This window comes from Theropithecus gelada, chromosome 16 (assembly GCF_003255815.1).
Source record: "Theropithecus gelada isolate Dixy chromosome 16, Tgel_1.0, whole genome shotgun sequence".
Classification (NCBI taxonomy): Eukaryota; Metazoa; Chordata; class Mammalia; order Primates; family Cercopithecidae; genus Theropithecus; species Theropithecus gelada.
This window is the reverse complement of record NC_037684.1, coordinates 10,329,660-10,353,768: the sequence shown is the minus strand read 5'-3', so window position 1 is coordinate 10,353,768 and position 24,109 is coordinate 10,329,660. Positions and strand designations below refer to the sequence as shown.

The following is a 24,109-nucleotide window of genomic DNA, read 5'->3' as shown; positions in this document are numbered from 1 at the left end:
TACCTTTAGTGCTAGCTACTCAGGAGGGTTAGGTTGGAGGATCACTTGAACCTGAGAGGCTGAGGTTGCAGTGAACTGAGATTGTACCACTGCCCTTCAGCCTGGGCAACAGAGTGAGACTCTCTCTCGAAAAAAAAAAAAAAAAAAAGAGAGAGAGAAAAAAAGAAAAGATTTCCATCAGTCTTTGTATTTTTCACTCCACCTTCATCCTCGTTGTCTGAGGTACCTGGTAGACTGTTGTGGCAGAATGTTTGTGTTTCCCCAGAATTAACATGCTGAATCCCTAGCCCCCAGTGTGATGGTATTTGAAGTTGAGGCCTTTGGGGAGTAATGAGTAATTAGGTTTAGATTAAATCATGAGGGTAGGACTCTCTTGGTGGGATTAGTGCCCTTCTAAGAAGAGGAAGAGAGAGAGTTCTCTCTCCACAAGCAAGGAAAGGCCATGTGAAGACATAGCGAAAAGGCAATTGTCTGCAAACCAAGAATCACACCGCTGCACTCCAGCCTGGGTGACAAAGAGAGACCCTGTTTCAAAATAAAAGCAAAAACAACCCACCCCCGCAAGTGTCTTAGCCATTCTTTACTCTTTTCTAGTTCATATTTGAAGATAATTTTTTAATTTTTTATATACTATATATAAATATAAATATAACCAAGTTGGGATTTTTTTTTGGTAGTGCATTGAATTTATAGATAAATTTGGGGGAGGATTGGCTGTTTTTATAATAGTGGGTATTTCTGTTCACAAACATGGTATATTGTTCTATTTATTTAGGGCTTCTTTTATGTCCGTCAATAAAGTTTTATAATTTTCTTCATTTGGGTTAACACTTCTTTTATTAGATCTATTGCTAATACCTTTTAGTTTTTGCAGATATGTAACAAGGTCCCTTTAAGATTACATTTTCTAATTAGTTTTGCAGGTGTATTGGAATGCATCTGACTTTTTGTATATTGATTCTGAATCCAGCAACCTTGCGCAATCCTTTCAGTAGTTCCGATAGCTTGTCTATACATTATTTTGGATTCTCTATGTAAATAATTATATTGTCAACAAATAGCAACAATTTTATTTTTTCCTTTCCAATCCTTATGCCTATTTATTTCCTTGCCTTATTGCATTGGCTGGAATAGACAGTAAAATGCAATGAAATTAATGAAGGTGGTGAAAGTGGATAGCTATTAGTTAAAGGGACGTGCCACCTTAACAGGGATATATCACCAGAACTATTGGCTTTAGAGCTATGCTCTGCCTGCCAGACCTGTACTAGCAAAATGTATGTATCTTTGGTGTTCAAAATGTATACACCTTTGGTGTTTGAGAATAGATATTTCTATTTGCATTTAATAGATAAAGAAACAGAAACTCAAAGAGGTAACCAGGTGTGATGGCTCATGCCTGTAAACCCAGCACTTTGAGAGGCTGAGGCAGAAGGGATTGTTTGAGGCCAGGAGATTGAGACCAGTCTGGACAATATAATGAGAACTTGTCTCTACAAAAAATTTAAAGAAGAAACTCAAAGAGGTAAGTAACTTGCTTAAGACCACACAGTTTATAAGTGGGAGATTCACACCCAGATCTTCCGATTTCCAGTTGAATGCCATTTCCATGATCCCGCACTTCCTTCCAGCTAGTTACCTGATAAATCTATCTGTGCTAATATGTTGCCCATCCCAGATAACATATTGCATTTTATCTTATTATTTATTTACTTATTTATTTTTTTGAGGCAGGGTCTTGCTCTGTTGCCCAGGCTGGAGTGCAGATCCTGGCTCACTGCAGCTGTGAACTCCTGGGCTCAAGCGATCCTCCCACCGTGGCCTCCCGCAGTGTTGGGATTATAGGTATGAGCTACCACGCCTGGCTGTAGAGTGCATTTTAAAATAAATGCTTCAGAACAAACAATGCTTTTACCCATTTAAATGACTTTTTAACAGTGGGAGTTTTAGGCAAGTATCCTATTTTGCCTAAACAGAAGACTCTGTCTATTTCTAATTTTTTAAAAACAGATTCATTGACTCTTAGAGTTGAATGGCTTCTTGTCTAATCCAACCCACTATGTAATGTAGTTATCCCTGTATTGCATCCCTGACAGATCATCCTCCAGCATTTACCAACTGCCAGGGATGGGTTCACCTCACCAGCAAGCCGTTGAATAAATTCTCATGTGAATCCACAGTCTGCCCACTGATCTAGAGAGTTAGGTTTTCTCCTCTACATGACAGCTCTTCACATATTTGTTAGTTTCTCAGACTACCTGTCTCTAGGAGGTTTAGTTATTGTCTGAATGAGATAGTTTCCAAACTTCTCACTATCCTGGTCATTCTCCTCTCAGTGCTTTCTAGTTGGTCAATGGCCCTCTTGAAAATGTTGCCTAGGCCGGGTGCAGTGGCTCACACCTATAATTCCAGCATTTTGGGAGGCTGGGATAGATGGATCCCTTGAGCTCAAGAGTTCAAGGCCAGCCTGGGCAACATGGCAAAAACCTGTCTTTACAAAAAATACAAAAATTAGACGGGAACAGGTTTGGTGGCTCCTGCCTGTAATCTTAGCACTTTGGGAGGCCAAGGTGGGAGGATTGCTTGAGGTCAAGAGTTCGAGACCAGCTTGGGCAACATGGTGAAACCCCATCTCTATATAAAAAAAAAAAATACAAAAATTAGCCGGGTATGGTGGCACGCACCTTAGTCCCAGCTACTTGGGAGGCTGAGGTGGGATTGCTTGAGTGGGGGAGGGGAAGGTTGCAGTGAGCTAAGATCACATTGCTGCCCCCAGCCTGGGTAACAGAGTGAGTCTCTGTCTCAAGAAAAAAAAAGAAAACAAAAGTAGAGAGAATGATGGCTAGATTTTGAAGATGTATTCGGATTGCAAACAAAATGGGCCTCATATCATCTGAACACAGTCACTTCTATTGATGCCGTCTAGATTTGTATCTTTAGTAGCTGTGACACACTGCTGATTTGTGGTGAGTTTAGGGTTAATTAAGCCCTCCATATATTTTTTATTTGAACTGCATTTCTGAAAATATACTATTTGTATGTTAAGAAAGAGAAGAAAAATGCTTCTGCAGACAGGACTTTATATATATCCTCACTAAATTTAATAATGTGTGTTGTTACTTCATAATTAGCCATCTATAAATGTGATCAAGCACGGCTTCTGTATAAAACGAGGCCTGCATTTGCGGAACATGAAGACAAACTGTCCCCCATTGCCTCATCATTCAGACCAGAAGCCATGGAGGTATATTTGTTTGTTTTTAATCTTTCATCCCCTATACCCTTTCCTGCAGCACTTTGGAGCTCTCCAAAACAGAGCAAAGCCTGTGGGGAAAGAACCAGGACAGAAATCTACTCTGTTTTGGAGACAAATGGGGCAGCACCTGCAGCGTGGAGGCTGCCAGCAGGTTACCAGGAAACACCTGCTTGGTCAGGGGTAGGGAAAGTCATTAGGACTGCTGTCCCAGGACAGGAAAAAACACCGTCCTCAAATTTCAGAACACTGGTACATTGGGATTTTTACTATAGAATTAAAATTCAATTTCTTTTTTTTTTTGAGATGGAACCTTGCTCTGTCGCCCAGGCTGGAGTGCAGTGCCATGATCTCAGCTCACTGCACCTCCGCCTCCTGGGTTCAAGCGATTCTCATGCCTCTGCCTCCCAGGTGGCTGGGATTACAGGCGTGCACCACCACACCCAGCTAATTTTTGTATTTTTAATAGAGACGGGGTTTTGCCATGTTGGCCAAACTGGTCTTGAACTCCTGGCCTCAAGTAATCCGCCCTCCTCGGCCTCCCAAAGTGCTGGGATTACAGGTGCTAGCCACCATGTCCAGCCTCAATTTCTTACATGAAACCATTTCATGAATTTTTTAAAACCTTACTTGATGTTGGAAGATCCACAGGAAGGGAAGGGACAGCAGGAGTGCTCTCCTCAGCTCAGTCTCACACCTCCTGGTTTAGTGGGACTGGCATCCACGCTTCCATCTGACTAGCACAAATCAACTTCGAGGTATGTTTTTGAGACTGAAATCCTAGCTACCCATATCTCCCTTCTGCCTAGCCTGCTCAAAAACTCATACTTACGAATCAGTAAGCATCCCCCACCCCAACACATGCTCCTCATATTCACTAAATACTTGTAACTTTGCCTGTGCAGTATTCACAAGCATAGTGGTGTATGTATCTAGCGTTGACAATGCAATAATAAAAACTGCAAACATGTGGCACTTGTAATGTGCCACCCATTGTTCTAAGCACTTTATAGATGTGAACTCATTTCATGATGTTAATTCATTTCATCCAAAGGACAACAGTCCTGTGTGGTACATACTGTTATTATCTTTGTTTTACAGTTGAGGAAACTGAGGCACAGAGCTTGTTTGTCCAAGGTCACACAGCTAAAAGTGGCAGAGTGGGATTGGAGCTCATGCAGTCCAGCTCCAGTGCTCTTAACCACTATCTTAACGCTGTCTCACTAAATTGTGGAGGGAGCTGCAATGGATATCTGTGTGGGGTGTGCAGCCCCAGTCCTGGGTTTCTGTCCATGAGCTGTTCTTTGCCAAATGATTTCTTTTTTTTTTTTTTTTTTTTTTTTTTTGAGACGGAGTCTCACTGTGTCTCCCAGGCTGGAGTGCAGTGGCGCGATCTCGGCTCACTGCAAGCTCCGCCCCCCGGGTTCACGCCATTCTCCCGCCTCAGCCTCCCAAGTAGCTGGGACTACAGGCGCCCGCTACCGCGCCCGGCTAGTTTTTTGTATTTTTAGTAGAGACGGGGTTTCACCATGTTAGCCAGGATAGTCTCGATCTCCTGACCTTGTGATCCACCCGCCTCGGCCTCCCAAAGTGCTGGGATTACAGGCTTGAGCCACCGCGCCCGGCCATGATTTCTTATTATAATCACCAAGAACATGATTACTTTCTTAGGACAGGAACTGCCAGCAGGTTTTAGCTCCTTTCCAGATGAGGAAACGTAGGCTCGGAGTGTTAGTGTAGTCAGGGTCACATAGGGAATAAGTGATAGAATCAAGAATGTGAACCCAGCTCAGGGTGACTTTAGTGCCCAAACAGCTCCACTTAACCTACACTGTCATAACGGTGAGGCCAAATCTTCAGAAAGAGCTTAGACACTCTCCTTACCCTCTCTTGCATGGGATAGAGAATACATGGGGGCCCTTCTTCAGGGAAAAAATCATCATAATCATTACCGAAACATCTTGTCGAAGATCCACTGGGTGCTGGATGCTATAATGTGGGGTTTTTTAAAAAAAACTTCAATGTGAGGATCCCTGAAAGTATGAGTGTTTCATCATCAACTTGGCAGAAGTTAACTGAAGGGTAAGTAAGCCTCCTGTCCTACGATAGATTTCTTCATTTCTTGAGCTGACAGGTTGAATTAAGTTACTGCTTCTCATATATAGTTCTCTGACTTTTGCTTGTATTTTATTTTTTAAACTGGTGATAGCAGCAATAGGAGGCCTTGCTTTTAGATCAAGCATAGATTCATTTTTTTCAAGATGCGAGTCAAGAGCATAGTTCCTAAAGAACCGTGTGGTGATGTCTGGGATTGCTGGGATGTGCACATTTCCTTCTTTTCTTTCTTTTCTTTCCTTTCTTTCTTTTCTTTCCTTTCTTTCCTTTCTTTTCTCTTTCTTTCTTTTCTTTCTTTTCTTTTCTTTTCTTTCTCTCTCTTTTTTTTTTTTTTGGACAGAGTTTTGCTTTGTCACCCAGGCTGGAGTGCAATGGCACGGTATCAGCTCACTGCAACCTCCACCTCCCGGGTTCAAGCGATTTTCCTGCCTCAACCTCCCAAGTAGCTGGGATTACAGGCATGCGTCACCACAGCCGGCTAATTTTGTATTTTTAGTGGAGACAGGGTTTTGCCATGTTGGTCAGGCTGGTCTTGAACTCCTGATCTCAGGTGATTCACCCACCTCAGCTTCCCAAAGTGCTGGGATTACGGGCATGAGCCACTGTGCCCGGCTGGGATGTGCACACTTCTGTGCACACACATGCACCTGGCACAGACAAGCACACATACTGCTACATTTGTGGTATGAATCCCTGGAAATAAGGGTGGCCATCAGGGGACCGGCAAGTGCATGGTGTGATCTCCATTCCTGGGTGCCTTGATGTGGCCTGCCATGCCCGGCTGGGTTGAGGTGGGCCTATTCTCTCTGCCCTGTGTCCTGGCTGGGTCAGTCTTTCCAGGAGTGTGGGGATACGGTTTCTATCAGGCCTACCCAACACATCCCCCTGGTCTTGGATCAGCAGGGCAGGCTGGCAGGAATGCCTCCCTCAGAGCCCCTAAGCAGGGTTTAGGTCAGTGACCTCTCCACTCCACACCCTGGCCAGCAGTCCTCCAGCAATGATGCCGAGGATGCTTATTTGTTTGTTTATTTATTTATTTATTTGAGATGGCGTCTTACTCTGTCGCCCAGGCTGGAGTGCAGTGGTGCAATCTCGGTTCACTGCACCCTCCGCCTCCCAGTTTCAAGTGATTGTCCTGCCTCAGCTTCCCAGGTGGCTAGGATTACAAGTGTCTGCCACCATGCCCAGCTAATTTTTGTATTTTTAGTAGAGGTGGGGTTTCAGCATGTTGCCCAGGCTGGTCTCAAACTCCTGATCTCAGGTGATCCACCCAACTCAGCTTCCCAAAGTGCTGGGATTACAGGAGTGAGTGACCGCGCCTAGCCCCAAGGATGCTTTCTTAGGTCAAAAGGGAAAGCATTGTTGCTGCCCTGTGGCCAGGCAAACAAGCTGCTGGCTTTGAAGTCACGGGGGATTTGCTCAGGCTGGAATTGGGAGTCTGAAGGAGAGGCCTCCAAGCCTCTCCCAAGCCTCGCTGTGTTTGTTAACTCCGCCTGCCTACCCAGACCTGGTGTGTTTGATGTCTCGGGAGAAGCAGGAGGAGGGAGGCACGCTCTGGGGGTCCTCCGAGGAGCGTCTTTCAGCCCCTGCTGAGCTTGCCATCCCACCTGGTCTGAACAGAAGGAAGACCAGGCCCAAGTCCAGAAGGGCTAGTGACAGGCCTTCAGTGAAGGGGACACCTAGTCCCCTCCCTTCAAGGTGGTTTACAGGAGTGTGGTCCAGGGCCAATTGGAGTGTAGGCTGCTTCCCTTGGTCACTGTCTTTATTCAGCTGGCATCCGGTGAGAATGAAAGTCAAGGGAAGACTTGAAGAGAGAAAGAGGCATCGAGAGGCAGCACTGGTGCCTTGAGGGGCCACAGCAGGTCTCTCCACTTTGCCCTGATGTCCCCAATCACACCTCTGACAGGTGCCTCCCTGACTCCTGCCCCATGCTTCACCCCTTCTCCCCACCAAAGCAGCATGAGTGGGCAATTTGCTATTTCCCGGTGACAGCTCAGAAGCCTTAGGTAATGACCAGAGACATTGCCCACCCACCCCCTACTCACACTCACTAAAATGCACTGATGAGGAATCCATGGAGTGGGGCAGAAGGTTCTAGAGAGCAGGAGCCTGCGTAAAACAATGCTTGCCTCTCTGGGCTTGCCTTGCCCCAGGATTTCACTATGTTCCAAATCATGTTTATTACCTTTCATGGTTGGGCCATGGGAATGGGATAAGAAGCAAAGCATTATTATTAACCAGTTCCATGTTCCATACAATATTAGCCATGAATAGCTCCACCTCTCCCCCACAACTTCCCTATCAGCCACATTCTAACACCCCCCACCCCCAACACCGCTCTCTAGTCTGTCTCTGTCTGCCTGCTCCCCCTACCCCTGACATGTTGCAATTCAGAAAGAGCTTGTTTATGATAAGACCTTGAAATCTGGAGTTATAAATCCTGCCCAGGGCAGCCGCCCTATCTCTGTGCTAATGCTTGTGGTGCCAAAAGGAGACTCACCTGGTTGTGACCCATTCCCTCTTACTCTCCGGAGTTCCCTGCTCCTCCTCTGCAAACACAGGACAATGGGCAAATGGGAGTTACCTGTTCCAACAGGTGTTAGCTGGGCCTCACTTTCCTACAGGGTGATGAGAAGGTCACCCTCTGGCCCACCCACGCTGGGCATTCCTGTGATTGTGAAAGCCCACCTTCAAACATGACCCTCCCTCTCCCCCACCCCCCATGACTTCAACTACAGAAGACTGAGCCCACCTCAATGGCTTTAAAAGCCCCCACTTGAAGCTACTGAGTCCACCAACTAGAGAGCAGGCAGCACCTGCACTGCCTGGAGGGCCCTCGTGCTGCCTCTTTATTCTGTACAGGCCTCTGTCATGGTGTTTACACCATATTGCAGTTGGCAGTTGTTAGCCTTCCCTACTAAGCTATGGCCCCTTAAGGGAAGAGACTGTTTCTGATTCATCATTGAATTCCTAGGCCCAAAAGACTGCACAGAACATACATATTTGTCAAATGTCTATAGGTGAATGGTGTCATCATTACCAGCATATATTTCTTCAGGGCATCTTATGTTCAGAGACTCCGCTAAGCAGTAGAGTTACAAAGATTAACTGGACACCATTCCCACTCTCAGGGGCTTATGCTGGAGTTGGGGAGACCCAGTGAAGCTTCACTTCCCTGGAGGGCAGAGGAAGAGCTGGATCTGGGGACCCCAGGAAGCTCCTTTGACAACCAGAGGCCTGGAGTCTTGGGTAAGTTTGCCCAGAGTGAGCTTACCACAGATGCCAGAGACTCAGGTACTTATCCACCACTGGTCTTGGTATATTCCAGAGTGGAGCTGATAACTTGCCAACTAACAGCATGTGGAGGCTTTTCCTTTATGACTTGTATCCTCCTCTCAAAAATGGGAATAAAAGTAATTTCTAGTATCTTCGCTTGGAATGGATTTTTCAGCCCTTTAGCTCTGGGAACAAAAGAAATGAAACTGGCCGCCACTGGGCCCTAGCTGGAGCTGTGCTTGTTAGCTGTGTCCCATACTATTTGGTTTGGCCTGCCTGTGGATTTGAGGCCACAGCTGCCTCCACCCTCAGGAGGAAGGAACGAGGAGGTGGAGGCATCCGTCTGGAGTTCAGTTCATCCCAACACACATTAATTGAATGCCTCATCGGTGCCAAGCATGCTGGACAGTGGGAATAGAGAAATTAACATTGTGGGTGTAGCTCCTCCTTTCAGACAGGGTCTGATATCTCTGAGAACCTGCAGGAGGAAGGACAGCCAGTTGATCTCTCGGGGACAGACAGTCAACCCACGTGATATAAGAGGCTGTTGCATCCCAATGCCATTGTCTCATGGAGGGGAACTTTGCTGTGTGGAGTGGGGGCCTGGCAGTGTATGTGTGGGCAGTGTGGCGCAGTGTCCATGGGTGGCATTTTCTGTGTGGTTCTTTGCAGTCAGCGCTTCTGAAGCTTTTCCTGTGAAGTACCATTAGTGGCAGAGAGTGAATTTACACTTCACAAGGGGCATGGGGTTTTAGATCGCTGCAAACAAAAACTTTCTTCAAAGCCCCATGTTTTATCTTAAAAGCATGTTTAAATTTTCTGTTTTCTACCATAATCCATCAGTTTGCTTTTATAGAAAAATACAGTTAACGTTTCTTATGTCTGAATAAAATGGACACTCCAGGAAGATAAGCCATCTTTCCTGTGACTTCTTGCAACCTCTGGCTCACTGCCCTGTTACCCTAGTTTGAGAAGCTTGCCTTTTGGGACGTCAGGCCCAAATGTACCACATTCAGGGTACCACCCCAAAGTGGATTTCTAACACACTTGCGTGGCCCCTGCCCTTGATCTGGAAACACTCTTCTGGATTTGACCTATGCTGCGCTGGTCACACACTCCTTCAGTCTGACCTCACAGGACCATCCCTCCACCTCTGGGCTTATCCTGGTCCCTACAACAGGGTTTGGAGATCAGGTGGCCAGTGACCATATTCCCTAGATGTCTGGGGCAATGGCCATCAATCTTTCTGTAGTCTCCTTCACAGAGAATGAGTAGGGCAGAAGCAGCAGTGAGCATGGGATCCTGAGGGGAGTTCACAACAACTAACACGGCCAGGTGCGGTGGCTCGCGCTTGTAATCTGAGCACTTTGAGAGGTCAAGGCGGGCAGATCACCTGAGGTCAGGAGTTCGAGAACAGCCTGGCCAACATGGTGAAACCCCGTCTCTACTAAAAATACAAAAATCAGGCATGGCAGCACATGCCTGCAATCCAAGCTACATGGGAGGCTGAGGCAGGAGAATCGCTTGAACCCGGGAGGCGGAGGTTGCAATGAGCCGAGATCGCGCCACAGCACTCCAGCCTGGATGACAGAGCAAGACTCCGTCTCAAAAAAAACAAAAACAACTAACAGCTAATGCAGATACTTGAACTAATTATCTATCGAAAGGGTCCTGGTCTAGGGATTGTTCTTGCAACTGCCTTGGTAGCTTTAGCACAATACCCCAGTTAGTGTTCCCTGACGCAATTGCTTTTTACCAGATAAAAAGACTACCTTTTAGCTGGTAATGGAGAAGTTATATGATCCCAAGTCCATACAGGCTTGTTACGGATTCACTGTATTAGTGTTTTTTTAAGTTTTTAAAGAGGTGTGATGCCTTCATTTTTTTCACTCACACATTAATGCACTTTCTTATTCATTCCACAAGTCTTTATGGAGAACCTAATATGCTTCAGGCACTGTATAAAGTCCTGGAGATACAGTGGTAAGCAAGAATGGCATGGTCTGGGCCCCTTTAGAATTTGCAAGTGGGAGACAAAATTAAACAAATGGTCTCTATAGAAGCAAACAAAACATGTTCAGATGGGGCAAGCCCAGGGCTTTCTCCCACTGACTGCTCCTGGATATTCTGCCCAATAGCCTAAGAATACGGTTAGTAGGTCCTGGACTAAGTCAGGGACAACAATAGATTGTCTATGATTCCTCATATGGAAAGTAAAAACAAACATAAAATGAAATTCACCTCAAGTCCCTCCACCTGCTCGACTGCCCAAGAGAAAATGCACCAAACCTTAAGTGTGCAAACACTTAAGAGTAAGGAAATTCAGGCCGGGCGTGGTGGCTCAAGCCTGTAATCACAGCACTTTGGGAGGCCGAGACGGGCGGATCACGAGGTCAGGAGATCGAGACTATCCTGGCTAACCCGGTGAAACCCCGTCTCTACTAAAAAATACAAAAAACTAGCTGGGCGAGGTGGTGGGCGCCTGTAGTCCCAGCTACTTGGGAGGCTGAGGCAGGAGAATGGCGTAAACCCGGGAGGAGGAGCTTGCAGTGAGCTGAGATCCAGCCACTGCACTCCAGCCTGGGCAACAGAGCGAGACTCCGTCTCAAAAAAAAAAAAAAAAAAAAAAGAGTAAGAAAATTCGTTATATCATTTAGTCCTCACATTAGGGCTGTGAAGTTAAGTGCCATGATTCTCTCCATTTCAAAGATACTGAACCTGAGACCTTAGGGAGGTGAATGAAGCTCACCTCGCCAGGATGGGAGTAAGATGGAGTTTACAAATAGGGTGGGGAGGAGGAAGCTTTGGCGCATGACTCTTTTAATACAGGGTCTCACTTTGTCACCTAGGCAGGAGTGCAGTGGCATGATCTTGACTTAATACAACCTCCGCCTCCTGGGTTCAAGCGATCCTTCCACCTCAGCCTCCCAAGTAGCTATAGTTCTGGAGACTCTGCCACTGCCCCTTATCTTTCCTTCCCATGGCGCACGCGGATTTGATGGCTTTAGATGCTGAAAACTCTGGACTCTAGAACTCAGCTAAGGAACTGCAGAGCTGATGGGACAATGGAAATGCGGGCAATGTATCCGAACAACCCACAGCCCTGCCTCCTCCTACCCAGACTGACCAGTGACCCCTAAGCCAGTGAATGGATTGTTCCTGTTTTTGTTTTTGTTTTTGAGATAGAGTCTTGCTATGTTGCCCAGGCTGGAATGCAGTGGTGCGATCTCAGCTCACTGCAACCTCTGCCTCCTGAGTTCAAGTGGATTCTCTTGCCTCAGCCTCCTGAGTAGCTGGGATTCCAGGAGCACGCCACTGCGCCCAGCTAATTTTGTTTTTTCGTAATTTTAATAGAGACAGGGTTTCACCATGTTATTTAGGCTGGTCTTGAACTCCTGACCTCAAATGATCCGCCCGCCTCAGCCTCCCAAAGTGCTGGGATTATAGGCGTGAGCCACCGTGCCTGGCCCTAATGGATTGTTCCTAAGAAACTTGGCGTGGCTTTGGCAACTGACAATCCTGACAAAGTGTTATCACTTCCACCCTTCGTCTTTGGAGTATCTTCATCTAAGCCTTCACTGTCCTTGAAGGAAAATTCAACTGAATTTGGAATGAGTGAGGTTGTACAGCTAATCATGTTTAGAGTCACCTTCCTATGACATTAAGGCCTCCAGGAGACTCACTGAAAAGTCTGTGAGGTCTGCTAATTCTATTGAGAGTGAGGAATGTGTTTATTCTTCCACGGGGCAAAGATCCCCCAGTCAAAATGACGCTGCCACATTGTGTAACCAGGAACGTGGGTTGCTGCTGATGTAAACAGATGGCCAGGGTCGGACCTGCCAGGATCCCGGGTCTCCTTTTCCCAGAGGTGTTTCTTATGAATGGTTGTGCCCAGTGAAGCAATTTCCTGCCTTGTAAACTGCTGCCCACCAAACCACATCTCCTATCTATCGCTGCCTGGCTCTGGGTCATAAAACAATTCCCCAGAAACCAATCAGAGCCCGATTAGGAGACCTTGAGTAACAGGAAAATTACCCTCCACCTGCAGATGTAATGACACTTCGCAAGCTAGTAGCTTTGCAGTTTCTGAACGTAAACATCACATGCTTTACCCTATGCCCCACCTCTGCTCATCTGAGATGTGGGGGCTACATATTTGATTCTCAGGCCGTGGTTCACTCTGCTGGGGCACCGGCTGACTAGTGACCCATTACCTTGACCTGACACCCTGCAGCCTGGAGAGCACATTTCACTCTGTCAGATCATGATTTACAGAGCCAGGGCAAGAGAAGTTCAGGCTGGGGTCTCAGGCATGCAGAGCTGGGTTGGGGGAATCAGTGAGGACAGAAGATTTGGACTGAAACACCATGAACTCATTGATTTAGACATTCGCTTTGCATTGTGGGTCTTTAGCCTGGAATGCCTCCTCCACTATCCTCTGCTCCCCATTCACCTGGTGAACTGTCACTCATTCTTCATGACACAGTTTACATATCTACCAAGGAACCTTCTCTGATTGCCATCCAAGCAGAACTTCCTCTATTGTCCTATCAGTATGCCTTCTAACACCCACACCCTGTCATTGAAATCACTTGCTAAGTTATCTGTCTCCCCAGCCAGGCTGGGAACTCCTTCAGGACATTTTAGAATCCCCACCACCCACCAACATGCCTGACTCAAAGTCAGTGTGCAAAAGAGGTTTGTTGAATGAATGAGCACTCACACTCAAGTGTGGTGTCTCCCTGCCACACTTATGTGTTTTGCATATTGAAAATGTACAAAGAATATAGTCAAAGGAATGAAGAACCTGGGTTAGGCTGGTAGGCATAACATAAGGTCTTTGTCCTTAAGAAGTTTGCAATCTGATTTTCTTTCTGTGAATAGTAGGAGTATTTGCAGATGGTATACAGAAATTGGACCCATGGGTAGGCATAAGTATCGGGATTTCCCCCACTTTTAGTGCCAGCTCGAAGCTGAAATGAGTTTGAGAGGTGGCCTGTTTTTCTTTAGCTCTCTCAATTATTTTAGCTTTCACTTTTAGTTTAGTACTAAACAAGTTACACTTCCAACTATCCATAGTAGTACACTAGTCATAAAACACCACCCAGGACTGCCATTTTCATCTCTTCTTTCTCCTTATCCCCAGTGATAGAAGTCATACCAATGACTTGCTTCTTCCTTTGAATCTTGGGAGGCCCCAGAGAGTGATAGTGATAGTGGTGGTGGGAGGTGTGTATTGGGGTCATTTTCCAAACACAAAACTAGTAAACTCCATAATATACATACACACATTCATTTATTCAGAGAATATTTACCAAGTGCCAATGGGTGTCAGGTACCGGAAGCCGGGGACGAACCAGTGAACAAAACACCACACCCCTGTTCTCACAAAACCTATATTCTGGTGGGAGGAAGACAGTGACAGTAGGGAAGGGGCCCATTGTGCTATCTCATGTTGTATTCCTGAATTGGATGCTAATGACGAGCATTTATTGAGCACCTTCTTATGTACCAGGCAAAAGACTTTATGCATCTTCTATCTCATTTAATCCCCAGACAACCCCATTTTCAGATAAGGAAACATTCAGACAGATTAAGTTGCCTTCCAAAGATCTCACAGCTAGTAAGTGGTAGAGTCAGGGCTTGAAATCAGATTTGAATGACTCCTTACTCTGAGCTCTTAACCATAACTCTATACAGCAGCAGTAAATATTTACTCGATGAACAAATGAGCAGATAAATGGTTAACCCTAACTACAGTGGCAAACTATTGTTTTGTCTCCATGATACAAACATGAGCAACATGCTTAAGTTTTTCATTGACTTATTGATTCAAGTGCCCCAAAGTGTGGCTACTGAAAGTAGATTTTGTAATGATTAAGAAACAGTTGTCTTTCTTGTTACCATCCATGTTTCCCGGACAAGACAACCTATTTTTTGAAAATAATGCTGAATTATAATGGAAAAGTTGTACAAAAGAAAATATCACCTTAAGTTCTCTTTTCTAGCTTTGAATGTGTGGGTTTGTGATAAAGTCTCTGTATTAGGCTGAATAATGACCCCCAAAGATATCAGGTCCTAATCCCTCCATCCTGTAAATGATACATGAAAAGGAAAAAGGGTTTTTGCTGATGTGATTAAGGAACATTATCCTAAGCAACACAGTGGGCTGTGAATACAATCACATGTATCTTCATAAGAGGGAGGAAGAGGGAGATTTGACACAGAGTAGAGGGCAATGTGACCACGGAGGCAGAGATAGGAGTGATGTGGCCACAAGCCAAGAACTGCTGACAGCCAACAGAGGCTGGAAGAATCAAGGTAAGATTCTCCTAAATTTCAAGCTTCTGAAGGGAGTGACAGCCTGTTGACAGCCTGATTTTGGTCCAGTGATACTGATTTTGGACTTCTGGCCTCCAGAACTGTAAGAGAATAAATTTCTGTTATTTAAAGTCACCACATTTTTGGTAATTTGTTACAGCAGCAAGGGGGAACTGATAGAATCTCCTAAAGCAGGAAGCAGTAGGGAAACGAAGTCTTCAGCAGGCAGTGCAGGTGATTCAGAAATACTCACTCAGTTATCTTTTTGGTCAGGATGCCCAAAAGAAATCCTATCTTGGAAAGCAAAGTAAAGATACCCATGCAAATATGAATCCACCTCCTTCGCCACCCTCCCCTTTCACCTTTCTCTGCTTTGTTTTTCTTTCTAGTATGTATCAACACCCATATATTTGTTTATTTAGTGTACATTTAGTATATTGTTTACTTCTTGTTGGCTCCCTCCCAGTTGAATGTAAACCCCGTAGGGAAGTGACCTTTTTTAAACTGCTTTTCTTCCCATGCCTAGAGGAAGGAGTATGTAGCATATAGTAAGCACTCAATAAACACTTGTCGACTAATGTGATTTGGCTCTGTGTCCCCGACCAAATCTCATGTCAAATTGTAAATCCCAATGTTGGAGGTGGGGCCTGGTGGGAGGTGATTGGATCATGGGGGTGATTTCTAATGGTTTTAGCACCATCCCCCAGTGCCATCTCATGCTAGAGTTCTCAGGAGATCTAGTCAGTTGAAAGTGTGTGGCACCTCCCCCTTCTCTCTCTTCCTCCTGCCTGCCATGTAAGACGTGCTTGCTTCTGCTTCACCTTCCACCATCATAGTAAGTTTCCTGAGGCCTCCCAGAAGCGGAAACCTGTACAGCCCACATAACCGTGAGCTGATTAACCTCTTTTCTTTATAGATTATCCAGTCTCAGGTATGTCTTTATAGCAGTGTGAGAGCAGACTAATACATCAACCAAATGAATGTCATTTGGTTGACATCATTTAGGGATCATATTAGGGATATGAAGAGCCTGACATCATATTAGGGATATGATAATATCACATCACAGCATAACATACTACTAAGATGCTTCCTAAGGTACCACTTTAAACAATAACCAAGATAGAGCATATGTTTGTGTAACATTGTTTTTCGTTTTCTACAGCAGCAGGGATTTTTTAATTTTCATTTTTATTATTTATTTATTTATTTTTTGAGACAGGGTCTTGCTCTGTTGCCCAGGCTGGAGTGCAGTGGTGCAATCTTGGCTCACTGCAGCCTTGACCTCCTCAAGCAATCCTCTTGCCTTAGCTTCCTGAGTAGCTGGGACCACAGGTGCACGCCACCATACCTGGATTTTTAAAATTTTTAGTAGAGACAAAGTCTTGCTATGTTGCCCAGGCTGGTCACAAACTCCAAGATTCAAAAGATCCTCTTGCCTTGGCCTCCCAAAGTGCTGAGATTATGGGTGTGAGCCACCACAATTGGCCAACAACACTAATTTCTATTTCCTACTTTGTTTAGGGCCCAAATCTTGGAATTATTATTATTATTATTATTTTTTTTTTTTTTTTTGAGACGGAGTCTCGCTCTGTCGCCCGGGCTGGAGTGCAGTGGCCGGATCTCAGCTCACTGCAAGCTCCGCCTCCCGGGTTTACGCCATTCTCCTGCCTCAGCCTCCCAAGTAACTGGGACTACAGGCGCCCGCCATCTCGCCCGGCTAGTTTTTTGTATTTTTTAGTAGAGACGGGGTTTCACCGTGTTCGCCAGGATGGTCTCGATCTTCTGACCTCGTGATCCACCCGTCTCGGCCTCCCAAAGTGCTGGGATTACAGGCTTGAGCCACCGCGCCCGGCCAGGAATTATTTTTGATCACTCTCTTTCTCACATTCCACACCTAAACCATCAGGAAATCCTGGTATCTTCAAATCCTCTACCTTCAAAATACACAATCAGATCACCTCTCATCACCCATGCTTAGATTATGGCAACAACTTCCTGATAGTCTCTTTGCTGGCACTCTTGGCATGCCCTTTCCCAGAAGCTCAGCAGTCACAGGGATCCTTTTAAAACATAAGTCATATCTTATCCTTGCTGTATTCAAAATTCTCTGCTGGCTCCCAGCTCACACAAAGTAAAAGCCAAAGTTCTTACAGCAGTTGGCAGAAGTCCTTACAAATGGCCACAAGGCCGTTTGTCGTCGTGCCCCTGCACCTGCTTACCTCTGTGAACCAGAACTTTGCCCCTCTCTCTGCTCTAGCTGCTCTGATATACGTTTCTTTCCTGCCTCAGAGCCTTTGCACTTGCTGTTACCTCTGCCTGGAATGCTCTCCTCCCAGGTGTCCACGTGGCTCACTCAGCAACCTTGGGGCTCTCAGATGTCACGTTCTCTGTGGCCACTCTCTTCTTCCTTGTCCATCCTGTTTAAAATGGCTACCAGGCTGCGCACAGTGGCTCACGCCTGTAATCCCAGCACTTAGGGAGGCCAAGGCGGGCAGATCACCTGAGGTCAGGAGTTCCAGACCAGCCTGGCCAACATGGCGAAACCCTGTCTCTAGTAAAAAATACAAAAATTAGCTGGGCATGGTGACGTGTGCCTGTAGTTCCAGCTACTCAGGAGGCTGAGGCAGGAGAATTGCTTGAACCGGGGAGGCGGAAGTTGCAGTGAGCTGATATAACGTCACTGTACTCCAGTCTGGGCACAGAGTGAGACTCTGTCTCAAAAAAAATTAAAACTAAATAAATAAAAATAGATGGCTACCCCCGGTATCTCCTTTACCTGCTATAATTTGCATTGATTTTTTAAATCATCTGACACACACACATACACATACACATATTCACATATTTATTTGCTATCTCCGTGACTAGAATATAGGGTTCATGAAGATAAGGATTTTTATGTATTTGGTCTACTGATGTATCCCCAGTGTCTAGAACGATAGTGCCTAACATGCAGCAAGTGCCAGTAAGTATTTCTTGAATAAATGAAGGGGAAATATTATTTTGGATTATGTGTTTCCAAAAGCAAAGATATATACAGAAGATCTTGTAATGGCTCAGGAAATCTGACATGTTTTCCTTATACTGACATATTTTCTGGTCTTTTAAAAAAATTAGCTTTATCCATTTATTACCTTCAACCTTCATAATTAATTGGGGATAATTTAATATATCAGTTCATTAATGATGTCAAGACAATGTAGCACAGGAAAGAAATCTGTCTTTGGGGAATATACAGTGTGTATCTGGTGAAAAAATAAAAGACGGCAGAAAGAAACATCTTGTTTTTGTGTTGCGTGATCTGTTGGCATAAACGTACATATGCAGATTGTGCGAAGCCTGTTTTAGTGTTTCCTGCTTTTGATGTTGTCCCCCTCATATTTGCTTTGTGGGTTCTCCCTTCAAAAGTGTTTTCTCTATAGGCATGCATCCAGGAAAAAGGAATGTTCATCCAGGCACGTGCAAAGTCCTGCCCACTCTAAAGATTCATTTGTAAAATAGTCATGTTATAAATCTCAGCAGACAATCCAGTATTTGTCCAGTTAGAATGACCTCTGCACCCAGGAGAAGAAGAGGAGGGAGCGGGGTGGGGAGGAGGGACCTAACAGGCACTTGGTTCAGCTGATTGCAATTTCTCATAAATATTCAGCCTGTGTGATGCTGTTGGGATGTGTTTGAAGTGTGAAGACATGGATATGTCATATCTCATTTTCTAGAGCAGCTTTGGATGGCGTGTTTGAATTAATTCCTAAGTCAAAAGGGACACACTGACCCTGATTTTCCTGGGACAGAAGTTAGCTCCCACCTCTTCCTGACCTTCACTCTTCCTTGCTCACTGGACTCCTCCATGATCCCCAACCCACTTTTTAGAACACGAAGCCACTTTTAGTTCCATCTTCCCAGTGCTCTCTGTGGCCCTCCCACATGTAAGATCATGTAAGATCATCACGTTCTATCTTCTTCTTTTCCTAAGGAGGACAAAGACTCTCCCCAGTGAAGCCTTTCTCTTCTCCTCAGGCCCTTCCTTCCCGACTCAGCCTTGGTTTACCACTGAGATTTGCCATATACCATACAAATGAACAAAAACATGTTACCAATTATTGGCAGTTGTTTTTTTTTTTTAAGCAAACGTCCAGTTGGTGATGAAGTTATCTGGGAATGTCAACCAAACCCAGAAGACTACACGAGACTACAGGAGAAGGCACTCTGAGATGAGATGATACTAACACACAATACCCATTGTATATACAGTTCTATGTGTTTAACATATATTAACCCTCTTACTTCTCAAACAACCTTATAAAGTAGGTACTACCATTATCATTCCAGCTTCACATAGCAGGACACTAAGGACCAGGGAGGTTAAATGGTGGAGTTGGAGATTCTAATCAAGGAATTCTGGCTCCAAAGATAATTCAAAGACTTGCCCCCAACTGTGGGCCAAGAGCTCAGATTCCCTGACTGTCTGCCTTGTATTCTTTCTTATCTACCTGAATTCAGCAGCTTACACTGCAGTATCTCTGCCTAGGTGGAATACCCCGTAACTGGTTAACATGGAGAAGTTTAATACAGTTTAAGGCAGGTTTTCAATACTGATTTTATTTCCTATCCATGGATGTTAAAATGAAATTTGCCTTCCCCAGGCTCACCCTGGAAAGTGAGAGCTGGCTCTGATAAAAATGGAACCGTCTGTCTGTGAGCCTGGGGTCAGGGTATGAAAAGACCCTGGAGATGGTTGGTCCATCAGGTGGTGGGAGGAAGGTGTGGGGGTGGAAGCTTGCCAATGAATCTTCAGAGTGTGTGATTCCCCTGGGCCCTTGTATAGCCAGTGGAGGGAGGTCCCTGTTTGATTTAGAAAGGTGAAGCTAACCATCCTTGGGGCTCTCAGTTGCCAGGGTCAGCTGTCTACATATCTTGGTTCAAACAGGATTTGGTTAGGAAAACTCTCTAGAGACTGTCCCCAACCCAGCCCTCCTCCCTGTCTTCCATCTATACCTCTGCCCAGATGACCTGTTAGATAAATACGACCTTCTGGGTTTTCAGGGTCTAAATGCAAGATCTAAAATCTACCAAAAGCAGATGCTTGCTTTTCCAGAAACAACACGAGTCCAGATATAGGGCTTCAATTGGGGCTGGAGCTTGAGGCCTGTGTTCCTTTCCTCTTCCCGGAGCTCACAGGAGCCATCCAACAGGACAGCTCAACTAATGAAAGGGGATCTTGGCCTCTCTCCATATGTAGTGCTTGGCCTTGTCCTCAGCCCTCCTCAACCCAGTCATGAATTTTTCTCTTGACTGTTTCAACCCAAATTATACTGTTAGGGGGAACTAGGAATCAATTAAAGTCAGTATTTCCATATCCATCCATTCCTGGCCACAGAGTAGGTACTCAGTAAATTTGCCCAGCTCACTGAAAATTGAATCTCCCACTTCAATGGGAGTTTGAAAAAAGTCCATTACTCATGGCCTGGTTAGCACAATCTTTGCTTCCACTTCCGTTGGGACATGCTCTGCCTAAAAGCGAAGAGCCACAGGCCAGTAGGCCTATGCTGTTTGGCAAAAAAGAAAACAGCAAAGAAGACAGGTCCATCTTCCTTTCTCCTGGAGTCAGCACTGAATTATTTGTGGTAAAGTCCCCGCTGATGGAGTCTCTGGGCCTTTGGCTTTTTACTGTTTGGACTATTTGTATTCCTTAGCATCCCCGCCAGAGAGAGAATCTTGGGCAAGAGGTGATGTCCACAAGAGCCCATTCACTCAGTGACTGAGAGCTCTAAAGGAAGGAAAAGGAGGGCAGGAAGAAAGTCTGGAATTAATGCTTTAAATGAGGCTAAACAATTTACCCGCAGGGTTTTCATTCATCCTACTTTTTGTCTGTTTCTATCACACAGGTCACCCACCAGGAGTTGACTCTGTGACTTTACCCCTGTGAGTTGCAGGGAAGAAAAGGGTGCTAGCTCCTGCTCCAGCCAGATTCCCTCTGAGTGACTCGTGGAGTCTTACTGGGGAAATCAACTCTCCTTTACCTCAATTAGCAGTGAAGCCTACACAAAGACACCAGGAACATGATGGCAAGAGAAGGCCACCCGCCTCTCTACACCCCTAGATGACACACTACATGATCACAGCCGAGTACACAGAAAATTCCAAGGAGACCAGAGGCCAGGGGTCCTTGGTGGAACCATGGCAGGGAAAGTATCAGAGACAGAAATATGAGGCTCTGGGTAGTGATAAAATAAATTGTTTTAATGGAAGGCTTTCTGAGACTGCAACTTTTTCTTCTGCTATCAAACAGCCAGTTTCCCTGCCCTGGGGTTTCTTAGGGAGTGCACGGCTGAACTCCTGGCCCACAGGAAGCTGGCATGTGACTCTGACACCCTACGTTCAGCCCCTCCAGGGATCCAGCGGTGTGTCTTAATGTCAGGAGACTGGAGTTAGCTGGTAGTCAGTCCAAGGTATGCCATCCCCATGAGTGTCCAGACCTGAGCGAGGGGACAAGCGGCTTCATTTCCCACTTAGGGTGTTTCTCCATGAAGGAAGAGAGAGGGGACAGATCACTTTTGAAATTTTGACTCTGACCTTTACAAAGAAAACTATTAGACACTTTAGTATTATATACAGGGCAGAGGGGAGAGGACACACTTAATTGCACTTAATTACAGTAGTTTATAGTTTACAGCCATTGGACAAATTTACTTCTTTCAAAGAAATCTCAAGATCATTTGGGATGGGGGCGGGGGAGGGAGTCTGCAGATATTTACAGTGTGTTTGGCTCAGTTCACTAGCACGTGTCCTCCTCTCCTCGTTTCAGTAACAGATTCAAGTTTTCGCATCAGTTTGTTCGATGAAGGATCACAACGTAGACAGTACGGCTTTCTTGCTTCCTCTTCGGTGGTTCCTTGTCTCCCACCTCCAGGACAGACAGGAGTCCTTGACATCGTGGGAGAGGCATCGTGGCAATACTGCATAGAAGGGAAGCTGGGTTTCAGGATGCGCCTCCTGAGAGTGGATTGTCTGAGGTGCCAGCAGGACGTCCGTCGGGTAAGCAGGGACCTCTCGCAGGTGCTTGTCAGGTCACTGGGCTTTTCCACGACAGCTGCCCAGAGGCTGATGGTGTGGAAAACACGGTCCTTGTTGCTGCGCACAAAGTAAGTGATGTGTAGGCATCACCAGGCTTGCAGAGGACACTGCAGAGAGAGAGGAGGGAGAGTGCTCAGCTGTGTCATTTGGCAGGGACATGGGCCATTAGTTTGGCTTCTCTAAGGGAGCTGATGCCCAACTCCACCAGCAAAGGGCAGCAGGTGGAGGGCTGGGGGCCTCGTGTCTGCTCAGTTCTGCGGTTTTCATGCTGAGGCACACTTCCTGCAGGAAAACCTGGGAGCCGGCTTTCCCGGCCACTTCAGAAGAGAGAAGTGAATTGTTGAGGACCTTGAAATAGTCCTAACTTGCTGACCTGAATCCTGAAGTTGGGCCCCTCTTTCTGTGACAGTGGCATTATAGAGTGCTCAGTGTGCTTGAAAAGGCAGCTGGATGGTGAGCTCTTGCCTCTCGTGGACGCAAGGGTCTCTTCCTAAGACCTCTAAGAGCTGAGGTCTCCTATACTAATGCTTCTCAAACTTTAATGGACCCACAAGTACCAGGGAGCCTGTGAAAATGTGGATTCTGGTTTAATTCTGACTTGTAGGCCTGCGGTGGGCCTAAGAGTCTGCATTTCTACCAAGTTCCCAGGGTGTGCCAGTGCTGCTCACCTAGGGCTGCAAGGCCAGAAAGCACATGAGAAAATGACCACTCAAACTACTCATCAGGAAGGAGCTTTGCAAATTGCGAAGTGCTTTCTACAGGTTTCTTACTTTGGCATAAGAAACTCAGAGGACCAGGGAAAGGATCCAAAGGCTGAAGGCCTCTGATGCCATCCTTGTGGGTGGACCAGGGCAGGAGACCCCAGAATGGCTGGAGAAGCCCTCAAGAGAAGCCACCTCACCCAACTCAGGGCAGCCTCGCCCTCCAGTGCCCGGGCCTTACTCATTTGAACCATCATGGAGCATCCCTGCTCTCCTTTTCACTTCTGGGGAGTCTTTTTGTCTCCCTGTGTCTCTTCCTTCCCTTTTGCTTTCGTTGGCATCTAAGGTTCTGCCTTTGACTTAGTGGCTTATTCTCTCAAGATCCCCCCCAAACACACACACACACACACACACTTATGCCTACAAATACTACTAAAGGCCACTGTTACCACATTGATCAGTGCTCCAACCATAATCCTATATGAGGATACCATTATGTCTATTTGACAGATTAGGAAAACAAGGCTAAAAGAGTCAGTGAATTATCCAAGGTTTGAGAACTAGGAGAGTGTGGAGCCACAGCCTCAAACTAGCTGTGTAGGTGACCACTCAGAGTGTGCTCTTTCAATCATGCTTGGAGGTGGGGAGCCTTCTACGAAGTTTTGTGCTCTTGGACAAGTCACTCTCTGTGTGCCTCAGTTTCTTCCCCTATAAAATGGGAGTTGTTGTGTGATTCGACGAGTCAACACCTGCAGAGTCCTGAGAGTGGTCCTTGGCACAACTGTTATTATTAACATGGGGTTCTTCAGCCCAAGCCCGTGCTGCTCCTCAGTGCTCTTAAGAGTGGGGCTGAAGGCCGGGCACATTGGCTCACACCTATAATCCCAGCACTGTGAGAGGCCAAGGCGGATGAATCATGAGGTCAGGAGATCGAGACCAGACTGGCTAATATAGTGAAACCCCATCCCTACTAAAAATACAAAAATTAGCCGGGCATGGTGGTGTGCACCTGTAGTCCCAGCTACTTGGGAGGCTGAGGCAGGAGAATTGCTTGAACCTGGTAGGTGGAGGTTGTGGTGAGCCAATATTACGCTCCTGCACTCCAGCCTGGGCAACAGAGCAAGACTCGGTCTCACACACAAAAAAAAAAAAAAAAAAAAAGAGTGGAGCTGAGCAGTGTGTGCATGTGAGGAGACAGGCTTCTGATCCTTCTACATTCTTGAGACGTTGGTCAGGGTCCTCTGATACCCTTTGCCTCCTCTTCCTCCCCTGGCCCACCCCCACTCTCAAGTCTCTTTACTTCCCACTATCGGCCTTTTTCCAATTTTCAGATTTCAGGTGGAGGAGAGAGAAAACGGCTTGTGAC

General features: G+C 45.9%; 1 protein-coding gene across 3 annotated transcripts in view; it reads right to left on the bottom strand.

The window, feature by feature from the left end:
* Positions 1 to 21,187: 21,187 nt before the first annotated feature.
* Positions 21,188 to 24,109, bottom strand: part of HNF1B (HNF1 homeobox B) — a 60,478-nt gene continuing 57,556 nt past the window's right edge. For all 3 annotated transcript variants that reach the window (XM_025362293.1, XM_025362290.1, XM_025362291.1), the window contains one exon: positions 21,188 to 22,149. In XM_025362293.1, the coding sequence (XP_025218078.1) occupies positions 22,037 to 22,149 (113 nt within the window). In that variant the 3' untranslated portion in view covers positions 21,188 to 22,036. The remainder of the gene's footprint in view (positions 22,150 to 24,109) is intronic.